The 22644-nt window shown below is 42.4% G+C and overlaps 1 protein-coding gene across 2 annotated transcripts in view; it reads left to right on the forward strand.

The window, feature by feature from the left end:
- The window catches only part of LOC147883940 (protein ENHANCED DISEASE RESISTANCE 2-like), a 158993-nt gene extending 137647 nt beyond the window's left edge, over window positions 1-21346 (forward strand). For both annotated transcript variants that reach the window (XM_087398449.1, XM_087398450.1), the window contains exons 21-23: window positions 3493-3588; window positions 20882-20983; window positions 21112-21346. In XM_087398449.1, the coding sequence (XP_087254575.1) occupies window positions 3493-3588; window positions 20882-20983; window positions 21112-21207 (294 nt within the window). In that variant the 3' untranslated portion in view covers window positions 21208-21346. The remainder of the gene's footprint in view (window positions 1-3492; window positions 3589-20881; window positions 20984-21111) is intronic.
- Window positions 21347-22644: the final 1298 nt, after the last annotated feature.

The following is a 22644-nucleotide window of genomic DNA, read 5'->3' on the forward strand; positions in this document are numbered from 1 at the left end:
CAATATTCCTATCCTTTGCTCATTGGTCATCCATGGTTAAGAGTGATTTGGGTGATCCATGATTGGGGATTAGACCAACTCATAGTGTCTTGTGGACGTGGAATGCTTTGAGGTGTCCCTTGATAATGCAAGTGAGGCCCAATGGAACGGTGAGGGAGCTTCTGAAAGGTGCAATGAACAATGAGGGAAGGAAAAGAACTTGGGGCATATGGGTAAAGACATAGTCAAAGAAATAAAATTGGGCAGTCCTACGAACCCAAGACCCATCTTCATTAGCAATTGGGTTTGGGAGGAGCCAGAGAACTGGGAGACAGTGAAGACCTTTTTCGAAGAGTACAAATATGTGTTCGCTTGGTTCTATAAGGATCTAGTGCGAGTTCCATAGGACATCGGAGTGCATCACATACCGCTCAAGCTTGAGGAAACGGAAGCTAGCTTACCACATGAACTCCAACTATGCCAAGGCTGTAAAAGAGGTACTCGTAAAGATGGAGATGGCTGGACTCATAGTCTCAATTGAGCATTTCAAATGGCCATCACCGATAGTCATTGTGCCCATTGGATGAGGTCACCGTCAAGGATGGATTTCCACTTCCTTTCATGGACAAGGTTCTGGAAGATGTGGCATGACATTTTGTTCCCTTTCATGGATGGGTTTAGTGAATACAACCAATTATCCATTCTCGAGGAAGACCAAAATAAGACTGCATTTATGGTTCCATGGGGCACATTAAAGTTTAAGAAGATGGCATTTGGGCTCCGCAATGCATCACTAACATTCCAAAGTGTCATGTCCCAAGTATTCCATGAACATCTCATCGACTTCATGCGGGTGTTCTTGGATGACTTCGCGTGCAAAAACGGAAAGAGGTATGAAACGAAATAATTTTCTCTAAAAGAGCACCTCCGTCTTTTGCTTCTATGTTTCAAAAAGTGCATAACTGTTGGGTTAAGGCTCAACCCAATGAATTGCGAGTTCCTAGTTACAAAGTGTGACTTTGTTGGGTCATGTGATATCCCCGATCCGGAGAAATCATGGCAGTCCACGAAATGGAGCCACCTATAGACGTCAAGGGAGTGGGGCACTCAGGCTACCACAGGAATTTATTAGCACTTTGTTGATATAGCATGCTCTAGCTACTTCACCACGGTGTTCCCTTCCATTGGGGTCTAGACAACAACAGACCTTTGACACACTCAGGCTATATTGGCGGTACTCTCTCAACCAGAAGACAAAGGACCACTAGACCTCCCCATATATTTTTCCAGTTGACAACTCAAGTTCGCTGAGACAAACTATTGCACCGCAGAGGGGGAGGGACTAGCAGTGGCATTTGCTTTGCAAAAATCTAGCCATTATTTTTTGGAAAACAAGCTCATTATGATCACCAATCATCAAGCGCTCAAGTATCTCCTTAACGAAATGGTGGTTTCAGGAAAGGTACAAAGGTGGCTGTTGTTGTTTCAGGAGTTTGACTTTGAAGTGGTGATTCGACCCGGGAAGTAACACTTAGCAGCAGATTGCCTCTCAAGAATAGAGTTCGGGGAACCACACAAGGTATGGTTGTCCTCACGAGCTCATGAGTGACTAGGGTACACACTTCATCAATGGCGTCATCAATGCAACTAAAATCATCCTCAATCTTGTGCCTATTACCCTACAGCCAATAGCCAAGCAGAGAGCACAAATAAGGTGTTGTATAGGATGATGACCTACAAACAATCTGTGGCAGGGGCAGCTTCTACCTCTTCTTTTGCTCAGATATATAGTCTGCAAACAGGCCCTACAGGTGGCCACCTTTTCCTCCTCTTGCTCAGTAATTTTTGCAATAATCAATTCAAGTACTAAGTAGTAGCAGTGTTCTACGGCCATAAGGATCAGCCTCAACTATTAAACTGCATACAGTATTTGTCCACAAGTAGTTGCATCCGGGAAATGCAAGTATAAGGTTGCAGACATGTTGAATCCGAATTGTCTCTGTGTGAAGCATTAAATCATGAAGTTAAGAGCATTGATTGATTGTTATTGATGTCTGGAAACAGTAACAATGTGCAGGCATCCTACCTTAAGATCAGAGTGCCCTGAGAGTCTTGTGCAACCAAGAATAGTCTCTCTATGTTGGTTATATATGTACATAGACTAGTTGGCAGTGCATAGTCTGATTTTCATAATTGCACCTATCCTTTTGTGTCTTTCATCCATGATTAAGTTACATGTTCACCAACATTATGTTGAAAAATGTGCTTTGTTGTGAAGGCAATATCGATCTATCAGTGGTAAAAATCATACTTTGTGATGTTCCACAAATCATGCCATTGTATTCCCTGGTTAGTTATCCTACCTCTGGATTCAAGTTGGGAGTGTGAATGAATGCGCTCTTAATGGGAAGATTTCCCAAATCAGTCCCAAAGCCAGTGTTCTTTTGCATTGCTGCAAAGGAAAGTAGCCATGGCTACTTAGGTAAAACCACAACATTCCGGGGAGGGTGATATATGAGCCATGGAATTCATCCCCTAGACGATTTGACACATGACTTCCAAAGGTTGCCATATGCCACAAGATTGCCACGTTACCCGTCTCTTAGCACTCCATTTTGCTTTACGATATACTGCCACAACTTCCAACATATAGCTCCAATGAAAATACAACTTCAATCCGACCAATGGGATCTTCATTGTTGTGTGGTTATCCCACAATTTCTAGCTTCATCAATGTACTGTTCAAAACAATACACATGATTATATGTTTTTTTGAGAATACCTGATCCTATACTTGCCTTTTTTTCTCTTTTATTAGGTCTCATGTTATATGCACATTCCTTTATTGGAATGTGAAAATGGTGTGCATGTTTAATGGCCGTTTTTATTTAATGTTACAATGGATAGGGTCCAAAAAGTTAGGCAACAATGACAAGAATGAGGGATAGATGGTCTTTCAGCGTAGATTGTAGAATGGGAAAATGGTGCCTTGGTGTGATGGAAGGAAAGATGATCCCTCTCCATATGCCGTTGTTCTTGTGCCGTTAGCTTTGTCAGATTCTAGTTCAAAAATCAACTTCATTGGTGTACTTACCAAAACAATACACATGATTAGATGTTTTTGTGAGATTATTCTAATGCTAGGCCTGTTTTATCAAAGACACATGTTGTATGTATGTTCCTTTATTGGAATGTGAAAATGCTGTGCATTTTTTGTTTAGGTTACCAATGGATGTTGCCCAAAAAGTTAGGTAAGAATAGCAAGAATGAGGGAAAGATGGTCCTTTACCTTGACCTTGTATCTCCTTTTGGAAGAAAGAGTGTCTGGTATAAAGACGGGGGGTGGTTTTGTGTTCATTATCCAAGTAATGCTATACATCTAAGTCTCTACTGTTATAAATCTCATGTTTTTCCAAGCAGTATTTTCTGCATTTTAAAATTGTATTTGAGCACTCCAGCCTCCCTTTAAGAGTGCACTGAGAGGATTCACGTCATGACTCTGGTGTTCTACAGGGTTATTGGTTTGTTAAGCGTGCTGTTGGAAGTAAAGCGTGCCTACTTGGAAAAGCTGTCACGTGCAATTATCTTCGTCAAGATAATTTTTTAGAGGTGATTATTTTGCCTTGGTCTTCTTGATTCCCTAAGTGTCTTGGATGTTAAGAAGACATCATTTGGTTCTGTATTTGATTTCTGGAAAGTGACTAGGGGACCATTGTTAATGACCTATCAACAGCAACTTGTCTTCTTACTGTGATGTGAGACTGGTGGTTGACGTTTGATACTGACTCATGTTTTGGATAAGCAAACTAGTTATTGTTGTTTACCTTATCAATTCAGGAACTGTAATAGTCTGCAAAATGGCCAATGCAATGTCCTTTACAGCATGCAATTGTAAATTCTTTAGCAAATTTACCAGTTTACTTAGCACACTCATTTTCTCTTGATGGGAAAGATTCTAACAAAAGTTTGCTGTTATGGGTGTTGGAGGCCATTTGTTTGTAGCCGCTGTGTACCCCATCCATTGACTGGAATGCATAAACTATGTCTTTCCTATTGCTGTCAAGCCCAATGAATGGGCTTGAACGTATAATACATTCTAGAGAGGACGCATGAAGAACCCATAATTCACAGCTTACCACTTTTTGTTTACGTTTTATACCATATCAAAGTCTACTCCTCTTAGCAGTTATCCTTACAAAATTTCCTGCCATCATCAATATGTGGTGGCCAGTTTGTTGAAACATGCTTTCCCCTTGTCAGGAAAAATTTTATCGGGTTGAAATTTGTGCTTGAATTAGCAGCAAATCCACTGCATCTAGTGTATATTGCTTGTTAGCGTTATTAGTTTTACTTACTGCACCATTCAGTTGCACGCCTTCATAAGGTTAGTTGAGGAAGCATCCTCACCCTGTATACATAATGTGGGTGTTCAGGTCATAGGAAAAAGCTACCTCGTCATTCACACCTTGCTTAGACATTTATTGGTAGGAGTTACATGCATTCGATGGAGTGCATAGTCAAGTCATGCAATGGAGGAACAAATTTACTGTCCACGATGAGGACTGCATATCTTTGTTTTCTTTGACATGTTGGTGATATTTTTGGCTGATTACACTTCATTAATGATTTTCCCACTTTTTACAGAGCCCTGTGAAGTATAACACAGTAACACTGGCTCAGTATTGGATATGGTGGAGCTTTTACCAAATCTATAGAACTTTCCCTTGTGCTTATCTCTTGCTAGCAACACTATATCCAGCCATGAAACAGCACTTCATTTCTCCATCAGAAGTTTGGATGACCTTTGCAGTACAGAGAGGAAAGAAAGATGGTGACATGAGCATTGCTTACCCTCACGATTAGGCCAATGCTGAAAAATGCCTGAAAATGTAGCAAGGGGGACTTGAAGGGTATTCATAATATGATGGGTACGTCTTAGTTGGCAAATGTAGTTACCCATGCCTTATTTAGCAGTGGTCTGCACCCTAGTCCTCATGCAAGCCATTGGACTATTAGGGGAACCATGGAAAATGTGGAAAGGTATGTTCATTGACCTTTTGCATGACCAAAAATATCACGACATGGCTCAGAAATGTATAGTGTGTCTTTAAAAAAATATCAATCAGAGTGAAGTGTCAGGCTTTGGGATTACTCAAATTTCTTCCTGGTTCCTATAAGGGAACACATTGCCACAGATTTTGTGTCATGATTCCTGTGATTGGAGCTGTGCCATTGGATACACTTAGGCAGTAACCTTAAGATGTGTCGTTCTCATAGTTTCCTTGACGATACTTTAAAACCTTTCACTTCTTTCAGAGCTGCTCATGCCTCGGTAGACACATCTTGGGAGATTCTGGCTAGCATTGTAGCATGGCATATTTGGAGGGCTAGATGTACGGAGGTGATGGAGGGTTCACATGTTCACCCGTCCCAGTCTATGGCTAGTATATGAACAAGAACATCCATGAAGTACGCAGCTTTCTGAGCTTGTGCTCGTACTACAGGAGGTTCATTCGGTATTTTGTAGATATTGCATCTCCTTCTACACGGGTGGATTCGTGCATGATCACCTTACTACTCTTGTTCGAGCATGGAAGCGGCGCAATGCTGATGCACTTTGCAATTCGGTGCTCACGTTGATTCAACACACATCCAACACATCCGAGGCTTGGAACATCTTGAAGATTCGGTATGAGACTCGCAATCAGACTTGGATTCAAAATCTGAAAAATCAACTTGCCACCGAAAAGCTTGCAGAAGGGGAGATTGTTAAGACATTCATCACGAGGATCAAGAATCTGTGTGTTCAAATGGCTGATGTGGGCATTGCAAAGACTAGCGAAGAGCTAGCTCGGAGGTGCATTCAAATTCTTCCACAAAAATTCGAGGGTCTGGTAACTGCACTCAACACTTAGGTTCGAACTCCTGCACTTAATTTTGAAGAATTTTGTGCATTACTACTTGAGGAGAAGATGCAGTTGAAGAGTCGTGATGGTGGGAGCGATGTTGCTTTCACCACTATTACCAAAGGGAGAAGTCCCAATTCTTCAGAAAAGAAGAAGCCAAGAAGAAGAAGTTTCAAGGGTCGTGTTACTAATGCACCAAGAAAGGTCATGCTGCAAAAGATTGCAGAAAGAAGCAATACGATGAGAAGAACGGGACCTTGAAAGCTTCATGGAAGGACAAGGACACTGCCAACAATGCTGAAGTTGAGATCGAGCTATTTGTGGCTATTGAGGAGATGTGCTCCACGGCTCAATCTTCACCAAGTAACACTTCATGGGTATTGGATAGCGCTGCAACGTGACACATGCAGGTATGAAAGAATGGTATAGTTCTCTTCAGTCTCTACAAGAACCCACAAATGTCATGGTTGGGAATGATGCAAAATGTGCGGTTCAAGGGACCGGTACCATCTCACTTGCGGCAACCAATGGTAACTTGTGAGTCTAAGAAGCTGTCTGATGTACTTTTTGTTCCATAAATCAAAAGAAATCTACTTTTTGTTGCTGCAATAACTGAACAAGATCTTGATGTTCGCTTCAGAAAATCTGAGGCACAGATATTAGATGCAAAGGGCAATGTACTTGGTTCCCCCTCAGCATTGGCGGACATTCCTCGTCAGTTGGTCGCCAAAAACTTGTTTTTGAACAGTCCAGCGGCTGTTTTGTTACCTTTTGAGGTCTGATTTTGACGTTTTTTGACATTTTGGCACTGTCCAAACATAAACGACCCTGTCCCACACACTTTCGAGGGGGAGAAAATTTGATTTTTTGTTCGTACGACCGTACAGACCTCTGCAGGCGGCTGCACGATAGTGCCAGGAGTCCATACAACTTGTCAGAAGGCGATTTCGAGCAGTTTAGGCTACTTTTGGGCATTTTTTGCTCAAATTTGACTCCCGTGACCTCCACCAGTGATTTGAGCTTTCCGAGTTTACCCACAAGTAATTTCGATTGTACCGACACTCGGGTACATTGACTTGAGACTTTCCATAGTAGGGAATACTCTTTTCACACCTCGTCATCTCCGACATTGCGATATTGCGGTGTTTGACTGTCCCGAACAGTCAAATATCATTTCTCTAATCTCGGTACACTTTGGTGACTGGTTTGATTGGTGCGCCATCTCTGCTACTCATTGCCTCTTCAAATCTGCATGAGCCATTGAGCTAAGTTGCCCTCACTTTGCTCCCGATTCGCGGCGGGTGCCCCCGATTTGTTGGTGCTCACGAATCTGATTTGAGCTGCCCACGATTTGCATCTTCAATTGGGCAGCTCCCTTGAGCAAAAAATGCAGCAAAATGTCAATGATTGGGCTAGGGATGAAACTGAAATTTAAGGGGGGGGAGAGAGAAAACAGGGCACACACAGTAGGGGCCAGAAATAAGGTACACGGCCAAAAGCTAGGCTTTCCAAAAAAGCTAGGGCCTGCTTTTAGCCAAAATAGGCGGTCTTTTCCTATAAAGCAATAGCTTTCTTCTCAAAATAGGCGATTTCCTCGCTTTTAGCCCTGTGGGTCCTCTTTTTGGCTGCTCACCCCCTTGTCATGTGTTTTCTCCTCAAATTGGACACTCCATATCTGCTTTTTCTCGTTGTTGGTCTGACAAAGATAATTCATGGACAGGATTGCTAGATCAGGATGTCTTTAATCACTGTTTGCTGCCTACATACAATTCTCAAAAGATTGAGCTAATTTTGCACCGATCTCTATTTGGCACGCAGGAAACTGTAAGCTGCTCTCCAGTCTTTAAAAAAAATCACTATTGTAAGTCAAATTCGATATCTGTACTATTACCTCCAAGTTGAAGAGCAGAAAGACATTGATCGTTGATTGTAGATGGTGGTTCTATCAAGCTGAGCATGAATGAATCAGAATTTGGGCAAAGATGGAAGAAAGACCTTGCCCTCAAATTGATGGTCCTCCCCAGAGCCAGGAGTCTGGAGCTGAATTCCCTGCTTCTTTGCTTGTTCCTTTTCTCTTAATTTGTTTCAACATCTAGTTGGCGCGCTGTTTGGACTGGGAAAGATCCCGTTCTATTAGCATCTCCTTAATTGGAACATTCCATAGTTGCAAGAAACGGCATTTCGGCCATCAGAAACGGAAATGAAAACGCCATTTCAAGGCTTCCTTTTCCGTGAATTTGTTTTGACATCTTGTTGGCGGGCTGTTTAGACTGGAAAAGATCCCTTTCTATTAGCATCTCCTCAATTAGATTGTTCCATAGTTGCAAGAAACGGTGTTTCGGCTGTCAAAAACGGAAACAGAAATGGCTGCTCGGCGTTTCCGTTTCCCTATATTTTGAAAAACCCTAGCTGCGGGTTTTTTGCGCCATTTTTGCACCTGCTGCCTCTTTTCACGGCTCCCGCATGTTGCCTCTACCCTCAACCCCCCTGCTGCAGCCTGCTCTACCCTCCTCTATCCTAGTCTCCACTCTCCTACTCTCCTCTACCCTCCACTCTCCTACCTCTCCTTCACCCTCCACTCTCTTGTACCCACTCTATTACCCTATACTCACTTCGCACCCGATCACACCAGCTGCAAATAGAAACAGGGGGATGGAAAAAGATGCCAAGGGAGAGTAGAATATGCCAACTATGTGATCAAGGTATGGTTGAAACAGAAGAACACATGGTAATGATATGCCCTCACTATGCACACATTAGGGAAGAGTTCAATCACCTCCTTGAGGGACATAACAAACTGGCTGATTTGCTGCATAAAGGGTCACCTTCAGCTTTAGGAACATTTGTGTATAAGCTCTTCAAGCATAGGAATCCACCTGAATTTTAGAAGGTGGTTTCTCTTTCCACCCTCCCATCTTCGGGAGGAGCTTTCATGTACTTGTGATATTGTATTGCTCAGGTCCCATAGGCCGGTTTTGGTCTTCAGAGGACGATAATATATTCTTCTTCTTCTTCTTCTTCTTCTACCATCTTGACTCTCCTCCTACTAGTACTTATACTCCCTCCGACGACCTTGAGGAGTCCTATCTCTACCCTCACTCCTCTTGCTACTCATACTCTCTCTACCCTCTCTCTTTCCTCTTTTTACACATAAATTGTACTATATTGCCATTCCTCATTTCTCCGTTTTGGCTCGGGCCGGAAAAACCGTTTCTGGCATTTTTACCATTTCCGTTTCGACTGGCAACCATGATCGTTTCGCTAGCACACAGGGGCTGCTTGTTGATTCAAAAACTAGGAATAATACTCACAATTGATCGCCAATTTATTCGCTGATCACAATTTGCCTGGTATGTGCAATCAGTATCGTCACCAACATAGAATATGATGAAGCCATGCTTTGATATTATTGAAACCTTTCTAGCTAATCAAATCGCAGCTCCCTGCTCAAAACGTGGTAGTCTTAACTAATTTGCACTGTATAATGAACTTCTACTTCATGTTGGAAACTCAAAATAGGAGCAGAGCGCCCACGATAAGACTGGGGATGGGACCGCAATGCATGGTTGTAAGACATGTTAAGACACGACACGTTAGACACGCTTCAGACACGAGTGTCTAAAGTGTCTTAAAGATAAGACACGTAAGACATGCCATTGTGGTTATAATAATAAATATTTAATTAATGTGTATAAGTACACAAATGTACAACTTGCTAGCATAGCTAGCTGCTAGATTCTAGAAGTACAATAAGCTACACTTAAATAATGCAAGAAGAAACAATGCACTTGTACAATGTAGTTAAGAGTCAAGACTCGTCACTCAAGACTTAAAAGTTAAAGTTAAGACTCACGATTGAAGGGCTCGCAAGTTTTGAGTACTGAAAGGTTTAAACTGACAATTGAATCTTGTCACATGTGACATGAATGAAAACTGCATCTCAATACATATAATTGAAAGGAAGCTTTCGACTCTCAAGACTCAAATCTCTGAAGATTCATCCTAATCTGAATCTATGAGGTCATTGCCACTGCTAGATCCAAAGTTACCATCAATGATAGCATGGCTAAGTCAAACTCAATGTGTGTTGTTACTCCCCACCCACAAAAAAAAAAAAAAAAACACGAGTGTCTAAAGGCGTCTTAAGGTAAGACACGTGTATTAAGTGTCTTAAGTGTCTTATCATAAGACACGAGTGTCTTAACAACCATGCCGCAATGGAAGGAGAGGGAGAGAGAGAAAATAGGGCACACACACTAGTGGCCAGAAATAAGGGCTGACCCCCCAAAGGTCTTTATTGTAATAGGAAACCCTTGTACAACGTGGCTCATAGAGGAGCATGAATCAAATACAACTTGAATTGTCCTGGAATTTAAAGAGCAGGTTTGGTCACTAATTTATAAGCTTGGCATGCAGCTTTCCCAAAAGGCTAGTTGCTTGCTTCTTTAAAATGGATATTTCCTTGCTTTTAGCCCTGTGGGCCTCTTTCTGGCTGCTCGCCCCCTTGCCATGTGCTTTCTTTCCAAATTGGGTACTCCATATATGTTGTTATCTTGTGGGACTTGCTTTCTTGTTAAAACTGGAGACTTGTTGAATTCTCCAAGGTCCTACACAATCAATAGAAACAATATCCAACACTTTAACCCATTAGAGGTTAGCTACTGCATGTATTCTAGTTCTTGGACTCTAGTCCTGGTCCCTTGTGGGTGTCCCCACAATGCTCACTAACCAATGTAGATCAAAGGAAAGTAAAGGTGGTCATGTTAATCAAAGTCAACTTTCTTTGATTGGGGTTAATAACAAAAAGATTTCTCTTCATTTCTTGGGAGAAGCACAAATTTGTTCATTTATGATGTCAGTGAGATTCTACTCATGGACATCATCAGTGACATATGTGTGTGGGGAAGATAAGGCTACCTTTAGCATATAAAAGAGGCTCTTAAGACTATACTTGCTATCATATCATTCAAAATTTGTACCTTTGTCTCAATCATTTTTCTCAATCATGTGATTCTCCTAATTCCAATATGGTATCAGAACACAGTTTTTTCTTGCAGACCTACTCAATTGGCCATCGCCTCTGCAACAAGTCTACCCCGTCAATTCTAGATTCGTCTGCCATGTTGAAGAAGCCCGTATTGCTGCTAGTTGCCACCTGCTTTTTCAAAAATCTCATCTCTTGAAGGAATCATCATTCTATAGGATGTCATCTTTCCCCTTGGAGCTACCATTTTTGCTTTCCCCTTCAGCATTCGACTAGATGACCTTGTTTTGAAGAAGGCATCCTTCTTGCTGCCTGCACTTTTTGGGTTCAACCAAGCTCCAAATTGTCGCCATATCATTTTGAAAAAAGTCCTCTGCAATGCTTCAGTTGCCGCCATGATTTGCTTGCTCCTCAACAATTCCAAGCTATGCACAGTTTATGAGCAAGGTGTATCGTGTGTCAACTTCTATATATAGCATGATGGAGCACCCATGAAGGTCATCTTTGCTCTACCTTCAATCAGTGTCGTCATTTTGTAGGATAGTGGCCACTATAGTTGCTTGCATGCCATCTCTTTCTTGAAAGAAAATCAACTTCACTCCTGCCAAGTTTGGCCACTACTGCAATGTGTCACATCCGTACAACAACCTGTCCCTTGCTTTGCGTGCAAGATCCCGATCAGCCAGGAAATTAAGCCCAAGTGCCAACTAGGTTAGTTTAAACCCAAGCTCTGATACCACTGGTCGAAATCAGAACAATTCAGGCAAGCACACCAATCAACAAGCCAGATATATTTATTTCAATAGGTTTGACATACATTGACATGGTCATCAACCCTAGAGGAAGAATTAACTCCGACAAGGGGAGATTTTGAATAAAATGTTGTAAGAGTAATTGGAATTGCAATGGTTTTGGCATACCAAACCATTGGAAATATGAATGTAGAAAGATATAAAGAGACATTGCCAACAATTAGTATTATAGTTGTAATGAATCAAATTTGAAGACAATTTGCTATTTACTCTAACAAAATCAAAATCAGGAGTCCCAAGACAATGAATCTTGGCAGAGGCTGCCTGAGAAGACCCGCATGCTCAAGCGAATGGCCATCAGAGTGTGTGTAGTGTCTGTCCAAATACTAGCCAAAGTGTGAGACGGGTGGACATGGGAGCCATCAAGTGCCTCTGTGCATCTGGATCCCCATACTGTGCATCTGGATCCCCATATATGCTACACTAAAATGCTCGGTAAGATCTCCCAAAAAGTATCTAGTGAGGCATGTGTAGGTCTGTAAGGAGAAGGGGAACAGAATCCAGAGAGCAAGACAACTAAGTGTTGTCAAGGCCCAAGAACTATGGATCTTATAAAAAATTTGAGGCCACCGCAGAGAGAGCCATGCCACTAAGCCCTAGGTCATGAAGAAGGGGGAGGAAACAAAAATACTCAAAAGTTTGGAATATCCCTTTCTAAATTAACTTCGCTTGTCTACAATCCCATAAACAATGATGAATGGACTTCTCAGCAGAAAGGTAGCGACAACAAGTATAGGTTTCACTGCAACCCCCCCATGAATAAAAAAACCAAAGGAAAAATAATGTTTTTCCTATTTTTGAGGCCTTCTCCAAAAGGATTTTTGCAAGACTACAGAAATCAAATGTGGAGCTCTGCTGGGCTTCTAGCTCCTAAGACCGAGCTAAAACCTCATGGCATTGCTAACCGTGAATGGATTTCTCATGGTTCCTTGCATCAGTCCCCTCCCATTCCCCAGGGTCCAGTGCAAATACTTTATTGGAACATCTCTATAAAGACAAATCTCAATTAGCCCAGGGGAATGCGATCTGGAAGGATGGGGTCTAGGTACCAACTCGAAGTCAAGTAGTACTGCTCAACTTGACTCGAAACTATGATTATCTGAAAGACAGTGTCCAGAAGGGTATCCTCATCCTAGACCTGGATAACATGTCCGTATTGTGAACATAAAAAATCAAGCCACCTCGCTCCCGCCTCCCCTACGTAGCGCCCCCTCCCATCTCCCCTTGCCCTTCTTCCCCTTCTTCTTTCTTCCCTTCTGTTCCCCTCGCCCCTCTTGCCTCCTCTTAAACCCCCCCCCCCCCCCCCCCACACACACACTTTTTTTTTTTGGGTGAAATTATTGATTGATTATATTATATGAGTAGCAACCTCAAAAAAAGGTGCTACAATTACATCAACTGAAAATTTCAGTATATGCCAAAAAGACCTCACGATCTATGCAGCGGGTCTGCAAGCAATCAAAGAAAGATTGCTGCAGAGAACGCCTAAAAAAGCCAAATAGAGAGAAAGTAGGATCACCAAAGACTCCACAATTCCTATATGTCCATAAAGTCCATAGTGCCCAGTAGCGAACCCAAACGAAGAAAAGATGAAACTCCGGTTTGGATGGATGAAACCCAAATAGCCAGAAGAACTTCCCAAACGGAACAGATGGGAATCTCGCTCGCAGGTGCCGTCGAAGCAGATCAAAAAACTCACAAGAGCACGGACAATGCCAAAACAAGTGAGGCAGAGTCTCCGAAGAAGCAGAACATCTATGGCAAAGTGCAGGAGCAATGTGTTGATAAGCTAATAGCTGTCCAGATGGAAACACTCCCAAAAGAACTCGCCAAAAGAAAACCTTGTTGCCGAAGCGGTACTTTATAGGCCCAAAGTTGCTGTAATCTTTTCCTCCACCACTTAGCTGGGCGATGCATTCGCCAAACAGAATCACCTCTCTCTGAAACCCAAGGTTGAGGCAAAAGGATTTTATACAGTGCAGGTACAGTAATCTTAGATAGCTTCAAAGGATGAGAAGAGGACCCTGGAGAAGTCAAAGTCCAATCTTCCAGTCGGTCCTGGAGTTCCAAAGGAGGAATCGGAACAAAGGGCAAAAGCATAGAAGTAATTTGTCGCCACAAAGGACGATAATGAGAGCCCAATCCATATGTAGTGACTGCTAGAGAAAAGGGGAGCACAGTACCAGCATCATCTATAACATCAGCAACCGAGGTGATGCCTTTAAACGAGACAAAGTAGGAACGTCGAGGTTCCTGTAAAGCCAAGGGAGGCTGAAAGACTTTCGACTAGTGAATGCTTTCAGCTCTCAAAGAATTCCCAAGCAAAGATTGCCGTCCATTCCATTCCAGATGAGAAAGAACATGCTTCCAGTCAAGAAGCAAGCGGGAGACAAAAGGGCATCCAGGCAAAGTGCCATCAGTGCAGCTAAAAAGAAATTCCAGTGATCGAGTTGCCAATGACTAAACGCAGAAATACTGATATGAGTGACCAGAGTCCTAATCATAAGAGCCCAAGGCTGATCACCTTGCAGAAATTGCAGCAACATTTTCCCCCTGTGGGCAAGAATATGCACATGAATATCCGTGATGTTCAATCCACCATGCATCTTGGGAGAACAAATGTGATGCATCGAAAGCAGCCTGAGACTTTTTCTGCCATGTTTGGATCGCCAGGAGAGTTCCATAAAGACAGAGATGAAAGATGTAAGATCTGCCTTAGTGAACATGATCAATGGCAAGAAAATTGAATATATACCACAAGCATGGACTGCACTATTCGAAGACGAACGTGTAAAGGCCAAGTTGCCAGTTTCCAATACTCAAGCTTTTTCCGAAGCTTAGCCAAAACCCAATCAGTTTGTTGTCGGTGAGTGAGTTCCCACCCCAAAGGGTAACCAAGATGACGAACAAACTGAGTGGGTGGAATGATATCCCTGTGCCATAATAGACTATGCCAGTCTTTGGAATGCAAAGGGAGCAGCTTAGACTTCTGAAAATTAACATGAAGACCAGCTGCCAAACCATAAATAGAGAGGGCTTGCATCAAGGCACCAAGATCATGGGGCGTATTCTTCGGGGTAAAGAAAGAATCATCAGCATAAGCTTGAGCAACCATGGTGCGATTAGCATCCAATTCCAAGCCATGAAGTGATCCTGTAGCCACAAGATGATCAATATATTGCAGCATAGGATGAGTAGCAAAGGCATACAGTAAAGCATTGAGAGGGCATCCTTGGCGGACCGAACAACGAAGAGTCCACTCATCAGAGATATCCCCAGAGATAATGCAAGCCGCATTGCTATCTCTGTAAAGCCAGTAAATAACCTGCTGCATTTTTTGTCCAAACCCCAAAGCTCGCATAGTTTGCGAGATGAAATCCCATTGAACTGTGTCAAAGGCTTTTGCAATATCTACCTGCAAGAGTAGAATATCCTGGTGCGTGTATTTGGCATATTCAATCCCAATATAAGCATTGGCAATGTTATCTGTGATATGGCGACGTGCAACAAAGCCATATTGGGAGGGATGCAACCCATCATGCAAATAACCTTTAATCCGATCAACCACCATTTTGGCAATGATCTTGTAAATGAATGGCATGAGTGTGATTGGCCTCCAATCACCCAGTGAATCACATAGCTGCTTTTTTGGAGTCAGCTTGAGAAGATCCTTTTTCCATGACAAAGGCATCTGCTGATTTTGCCATGCTGTATTTACCATTTGCAGCAAGGTGAATTTAAGAAGATCCCAGAATGCAAGAAAAAATTCAACAGTGAGACCATCCCATCCTGGAGATTTCCATCTGCCACAGGATCTCGGTGCATCAGACAATTCCCTTTCAGTGAAGGGATGTTCAAGTTCCAAAGCCTGAGCATCAGACAGAATTGGATGAACATGCTGCAAAAGAAGCTGACGTGCAGACACGACCCGAGGAGAAAGAGTATCTAGATGCCCAAAATGAGTGGAGAAGTGTTGCACACATAAATCAGTAAGCTCTGAACGAGATGTTGACCAAGAACCATTAGGCATCCGGATCCGACAGATATTGGCAGACTGTCTTTTGTAGTGTAAACTCTTAAAAAATTGCTTGGAAGAGCGGCCTTTATTCAAAAATGCCCGTTGTCTGGATCGAGTTTCCCATTTAGCGAGCTTTCTGCGATCATTAGATTGAAGAGAGAATTGAGCCTGACATAAGAGCATGCTTTCCTCTGAAGACAAAGGGCGAAGATGAGCAAGCTCAATCAAACTCTGACATGTAAATTTGGCATGTGCTACAGTCTCCCTTGTGGCTTGCATATAGGATTTGCCATAATCTCGAATAACTGCTTGCATCCGAGCAACAAAAGCCTGCCAGGCATAATCCAAACCAATGCGTATCTGACGAGAGAGAGGCTGAATAGCATCAGAGACCAAGGCTTTAAAGTCAGCATGCTCCAGATAACTATTATTAATCAGCAAAAGCGTTCGGCAAGGCAATCTGTCAGTGGGAAATTCATGTAAGGAAAGCCTCAACCAAAGAGGAGCATGATCCGAATGTGTGAAAGCATGATCAACCCAAATTTGACAAGTAAAGGCATCACAATGCTGTGGACCAATCTGATACCATCTGTCCAAGCGTGCCCGATAAGAAGATTGAGCATTATGCTGAAAGGTATAACCCGGAAGCATGGGTTGTAATTCCTTCCAGAGATCAACCAGGCGCAACTGAAGCAAAAAATCAGACCATGCCTGTGTTTCAGAAGCCAACATATGAGTGTGGCTTGAGTTGTTGTCACCTGATTGAGGGGCATTATTAAAGTCACCACAAATGAAGGCATGTTGTCGCCATGGATAAGTATGCATGGCAGCCCAGATCAAAGCTCTATCACGAGAAGAATGGGGGGCATAAACTGATGCAAATTCAAAAATTTTCCCTTGAACAAGGCATTGAACAATAATCCATCTACCATGGCGATGATTGAGAGCCACAACAGGTTGAAGGTCGTGCTTTACCAAAAAATCCACACCAGAAAAGGAGTGCTCTCCAGCATAGAAGATATCATAACCAGAAAAATGACCTATTTGACTAGCATACATATGCTGATTATGCTCTTGCAAAGCAATTATATCAGGCTGCAATAGCCTGATATACATCCAGACCAGTTTCCATTTGCGACCATCACACATTCCCTGTACATTGAGAGTAACACACTTCAGATGATCAAGCATATTTACAGTTATGGGGCAGGTATGTACAGCAACTAACGGGCTGTCTACGTCTGCATTTCCACCTCGCAGCCTCTCTCCTCCCCTCCATCTCCTTCCCCTCTCTAGCCCTCCCCCTCCCAGCCCGTTGGTCTTTTCTCCCCTCTCCTCCCCTCCCCCCCCCTCCTCTCACGTCCCCGTCCTTCTCCCCTCCCCTCGCCTCTCCTCCCCCTTCACCCTCCTTAGCCATCCCTCGCCCTTCTTCCCTCCCCTCCCCTCCATCTCCTTCCCCTCTCTAGCCCTCCCCCTCCTAGCCCGTTGGTCTTTTCTCCCCTCTCCTCCCCTCCCCCCCCCTCCTCTCACCTCCCCGTCCTTCTCCCCTCTCCTCGCCTCTCCTCCCCCTTCACCCTCCTTAGCCATCCCTCGCCCTTCTTCCCTCCCCTTCTCGACTTTCCTCCTGCCTTCCCTTCTACCCTTCCCCTCTCGCCTCGTCTCCTATCCCCTTAGCTTCCCTTCGCTACAATAGGTTACATAAGCTTACATTTGTTTCATTATGTTAGATTAATTTAGGTTATGTTCGGTTGGATTAGGCTAGGTTATGTTAGGTGCTAGGTCGGATTAGTTAGGTTGGGTTAGTGAATTTGGGTTAGCTTAGGCTAGGCTAAGTTAGGCTGGGTGGGCTAGAGTGTCTTTAATCAAATATTGCCTTGCCCTTATTGTAATGAAGGTCTACTTACTTAATGTGATTTTTCAAAATGCAATGCGAATTAATACTTTGTCATGTGTTTTTTTATACCGAAAGTTGAAGAAATCTTGGCTTTGGTCATGCTCGTCGGAGCTGTAAATCAAAAGGTATAGATTTACAAGAAAGTAGAGCCATTATGTCCCTTAAGCTTACAATCATCTGAAAGGTTTTTAAAAACCTTCCAGACTCAACAAAGAAAGCGGGTCCTCTCCCCAAGTGGACGATTGCATGTAACTAGAAGCACCAAGAAGTCTACCATGATCATTATGTACGAGGTTGTTCACATGACAAGTTGCCTACCAATCTCCTTATGTGAAGAGGGTGGGATTCTCCAAAGATTAATCCTGAAGTTGCCCCAAGCTTTCAAAAAGGCAGCCATAACAACCGAGGTAAAGATCGGTGTGGTATTGTCCATCCAATCACCACCTGAGGAGGGGGAACATGACTATATGCAATGAATGAAGAAAGATTTCCAAGGCTCCTATTCTAGCAAAGGCGCCCTTGTCCACAACCTTGCACAGCAGGGCCCTATATCGCGAATCCAAATCAATGGTGTTGAGGCCTCCTTGTGTGGGGAGAATCAAGGTCTCCCAAGCCACGTGGGCTCTAGTATTTGCAAAACCATCAAGTCCACGCCACGAGAAATTCCTTATTAGTTGACTACTTTGGATGTGAGGTCAAGATTAGCTGAACTCTAAAAAAGAAAGAAATTTACTTGACTTTGCATAATCTTTACCATCCAACTTGTGTTCCTGAATGAAAAGAATGTCAATGAGGCCCCCGTGACACCTAGATAAAGCTGATTATAAATCAGCTCCTTCCGCAGCTATGAGGAACATCACCAAGGCCCTAAATATTCCAAGTAACAATCCTCATTGCCGTGAGCAAGTAGAATGGAAAACTTTACTCGACCTAGTGGTAGAAACACCTCCTTCCTATGAAGTACATCTCCTGGAGTGGTGAAGAGGAGGAAAGTCCACAAGGGAAAGGACCCCCCACACCCATGGAAGTGGACGCTCTATTGGTAGGATATGAAAGAACAGCGTCAACAAGTTCTCATTTCACAATTTGTAGTAGTTAAAAATTAGTTGAAGAAGGCGAAATCATTTGGTGATTTGATTTAGAATCTAGTAATATGTCAAAGGAATTGGTTTTTAAAAACTGCATCCTTTAGATGGTGAGTGTAAGAAATTATATTTATGGGTGACAATACACACACAAGATTGAAGGGATTGGCCCATTGCTGCAGGTAGCAGTGGTGATGCTTTTTATGTTCCTAAAATGGCATAAAATCCTTTTTTAGTCTGAAAACGATTATGAAACTTATCTTTATCTTTAACATGTATGGTTGCACAACTAGGAACCGTGACCACTCAGCTTATCAATTGCAAATGGGAGAATTTAAACCTTCAGCTATGTCAATTTTCAAAGAGCACGTGTTGCTCATCATTAAAATCAAGATGTTCAAGCACATTATCGCATAAGAGATCTGGAAACCTTAATTTCAGAAGCTTAGTTTTTGTGAAAATATTAAACATAGTCAAGGTCTTTGTTTGTGAACCTGGATAAACAGCATCAACAGTCATTCCTACTTCATGGATTCAGACGTTTTCCAGATCATTTACTAAGATAATCGGGCTTATACAACACTCTATCACCAAATAGGTCGTTGTATTTCATCACCTTCATTGATGATTTCTCTAGAAAGACTTGGTATTTACTATTTAGATTAGCAGGCGGCCTTTGAAAATGTTTTAGATGTCAAGTAGTTAGATACATACACAAGGCACCGGGCATGTCAACCAACAAGCTTCCTTGAGAGGTGTAAGAAGCCAATTCAAAAAAGAAAAGAATGATGGGAGTAATGTTCTACAATCAATGCCAATGGAGGATACTAAACAGTAGCTTTGGATTTGACAGGAGGTGACCCTTCTAGCGGTATCCTGGTTGGACAGAGATGTTATAGATGCTTTCTTGCAGTGTAGCTCTTTAGAGTCACTGTAGAAGGTACCCACCAAAAGAAGCATTAGTATTTCATACATCATAGAGATCCATCCTGTAAGGCCATCTTCACGGGTTTAAGCACTATGGTGTTTGCTTCAGCCTACATTAAGAGAGACATAAAGGGCTGTGGCATCCATTGGACATGGGAGGGATGAGATTGAGGATTAGCTCTATATACTTTGCAATTAGGCAGTAATAAGATTGAGCAATATGTCTTTTTGGGATGTGCAGCATACTCCCAATATTTCACTACTTTCTAGAGTATAAAGGTGTCCTATGCATCAGGATATGCTCGTTATGACTGAAGGATTTTCAGAATCCTGTCATGATGGCAGGGCATGGATGGTTCAACAATCTAGTAGCAAGGGCAAGCAAAGCTGCAAATGGCATGTGAATCTTGAGGGTAAACAAATGCCAGAAGATTGCATCCGAGGCACAAGTGGGACTCGGAAGTTCAAAAGGTGGGTTTAGAGGGAGTTGCTACAGCTCCCAAAGTTTGCATGAACAATGATCCTACAACAGCTATAAAGCTATCAGAAGCTTGTAGCTGCTCTGTTGGAAAGAAAAGCTGGAAAGGGGTAAATGGGGACAGGCACAGTGGTGGAGGCATGGACAAACTACCTGACAGTCCACTATCTGTGGTTTCCAGAAGCTGGCTGGTTGCCACCACGGTGCTGGGTTCCTAAAACAGAAGCCATGTCCGTTGTCAATTCTTAGACCTCACCTCTGAGTCTTTATGTATAGCTCCTTGATTTTTGATGGGGAACAAGGAAAAAGGAAGACGTGGAGAATAAAGATGGATGGTGTGGAGGGGAAGCCATGGAAATGATGGAGATCTTGAGTCCAGCAATTGAACACTTCTTGGTGGCAGTGCAACACAGAACACACGCTGAGTCAGTATGGTGGGGATCTTTCATCTTGCAATAGGGACACTTTCTAGTGGCACTGCACACAAAACCAAGTTGGACTCCCTTCATTGAACTTCAATTCCCAATAGTCTGGCAGTACTAACAGCTCAGACACTTGTACCTTTCTATTGACACCCTGGAAATTTTCAGCCGAGAAAAATGCAGAAACAGTGGGAGGTGGGTGTTAGGCATGGTCACTGAAAGGGAGGAAAAAATTACCAAAAGATAAGGAGGGCTCTTCTCCTATGATTTGTAATGTGTCTTGTTTTTTGTCATCTTGAGTTTTATCCTCAACAAGCTGGACTAATTTGCTTGCAGGACGTGGAACTATGCTAAAACTTGTTCCTATGTTTTCTAGATTGATGTGGACATAGGCTCATCATCAGTAGCGCGAAGTATAATAAATCTTGTCTTGGGGCATATAACAAGCATTGTGGTTGACATGGCTCTTCTTATTGAGGTAAAGCTCTTAGTTATCTCCTTAGTTGAGACTGTAGCTTTTGCCAAGGTACGGTCCATCTCATCAAATGAAAAAAAGTTGTCTCATTGACAGTTTAGAATTGACAATTGTATTTTTTGAATGGACAGGGAAGAGAGGAGCATGAACTTCCAGAGTATCTATTGGGCACAACAAGGGTGAACTGTGTTAAGCTTGAGTCTGCAGTATCATATAAAAAACAATGATGGCTTATTAACACAATGTAGAAGCTGTGCCATTGAATTTCTACATTAGAAGGACAAATGAAATCAATTTTTTGCGGAGTAATATTTGTTCATGCTTTTGGGGGTTCTCTTTCAGGATGTCTCTCTCTCTCTCTCTCTCTCTCTCTCTCTCTCTCTCTCTCTCTCTCCAGTTTGGAGAGCTTGTTTCCCATCCTCACCTCGCAGCCTTGGGCAATTACATTACCAAGGTCCTTGCATACTGTGACCAATGTATTACACAGGTAGCAACATGCTAGCTGTCCACTCCACCCTTCTTCAAAGAAGGAGACTTTTTGTAACATTCCATTGGGTCCCATGGGTCGATTTCAGGCCCCCAGAGGACGATAATAATAGTTTCTTCTTCTCCCCACAGCGGTGATTCAGTTCTCTGTGAGTCTTCCTCTTTTTTATCATGGGTACTTGTGTATCCCTAATGCGGTCTGGAAATCTCCTACAGATCATACGAACAAGGTTCTAGAATCCATAAAAACATCCGATGAACATTTGAGCCCTTGTCCATATGAGCTGAATAAAGGCTGTAATGGTTGGGTCATTGCTGCTTTTTGAATTGGGACAGATTTTAGTCTTGTTTTGGACAGCTTTGAGTTCCAAAAGTAATAACTTCCACCTGTAAAATTCTTGTATGCCAATGACGTGGAGGACGAACAAATTTCATATTCCACGTCATCATTGAGACAGATTTTTCATTGGCTAGTGAGACATACCCTTGAACGAGAATTATTGAAGCCAATGAGGAATAATATATTAAGAAAGAGCTCGAGTACAATATCAAAAGGCTGGAAAATGTAATCAAAGACAATGGCAGATTAGGAATGAGCTATTTAGTTGTCAAATCAGCTCCGAAAATCCTGTGGGAATGCTGGAAAATGGGAAGGCCTGCAAACTGAAGATGTTCCCCACTTGGTAATCATTATAAAAGGGAAGATCTGTGGACTGCTACATTGACAGGAGACAGTTCCACCTGCCGACTGGAAAAAATGTAGCATCTAGGATGAAGACACTCTGGACAATTTATTTTTCTTTTGAGATGTGATTAACACAATTTGATTGACGTATATTCCGTGGAAAAAGTCATTGAAGACAATCTCCATGTACCAGAAAGAAAATACAGTTTCAATAAAGAAATAGTGTGCAGTCCTTGGAATTAGATTGAACTTGATCATTAAACGTTTTGGTGGCTTTAATCTTGTCAAATAAATACAATAAATAATAGTTTCGTCTCATAGGGGTATTACATCTTGCTCTTTTCTATTTGCCCACCTCACCTCCTAAACTTTCCAAATGTCTATCGAGTGATTGCATCCTTTCTTTGATATTTGATACAATTTATTGTATACAGCTATTTTTATTTGGCTCTAAGGGAAGCATGTAAGGATGCAAAATTGAATATTGACCACT

Source organism: Dipteris shenzhenensis, chromosome 27 (genome assembly GCF_047967505.1).
Source record: "Dipteris shenzhenensis isolate YYH24624 ecotype China chromosome 27, Dip_SZ_1.0, whole genome shotgun sequence".
NCBI lineage: Eukaryota > Viridiplantae > Streptophyta > Polypodiopsida > Gleicheniales > Dipteridaceae > Dipteris > Dipteris shenzhenensis.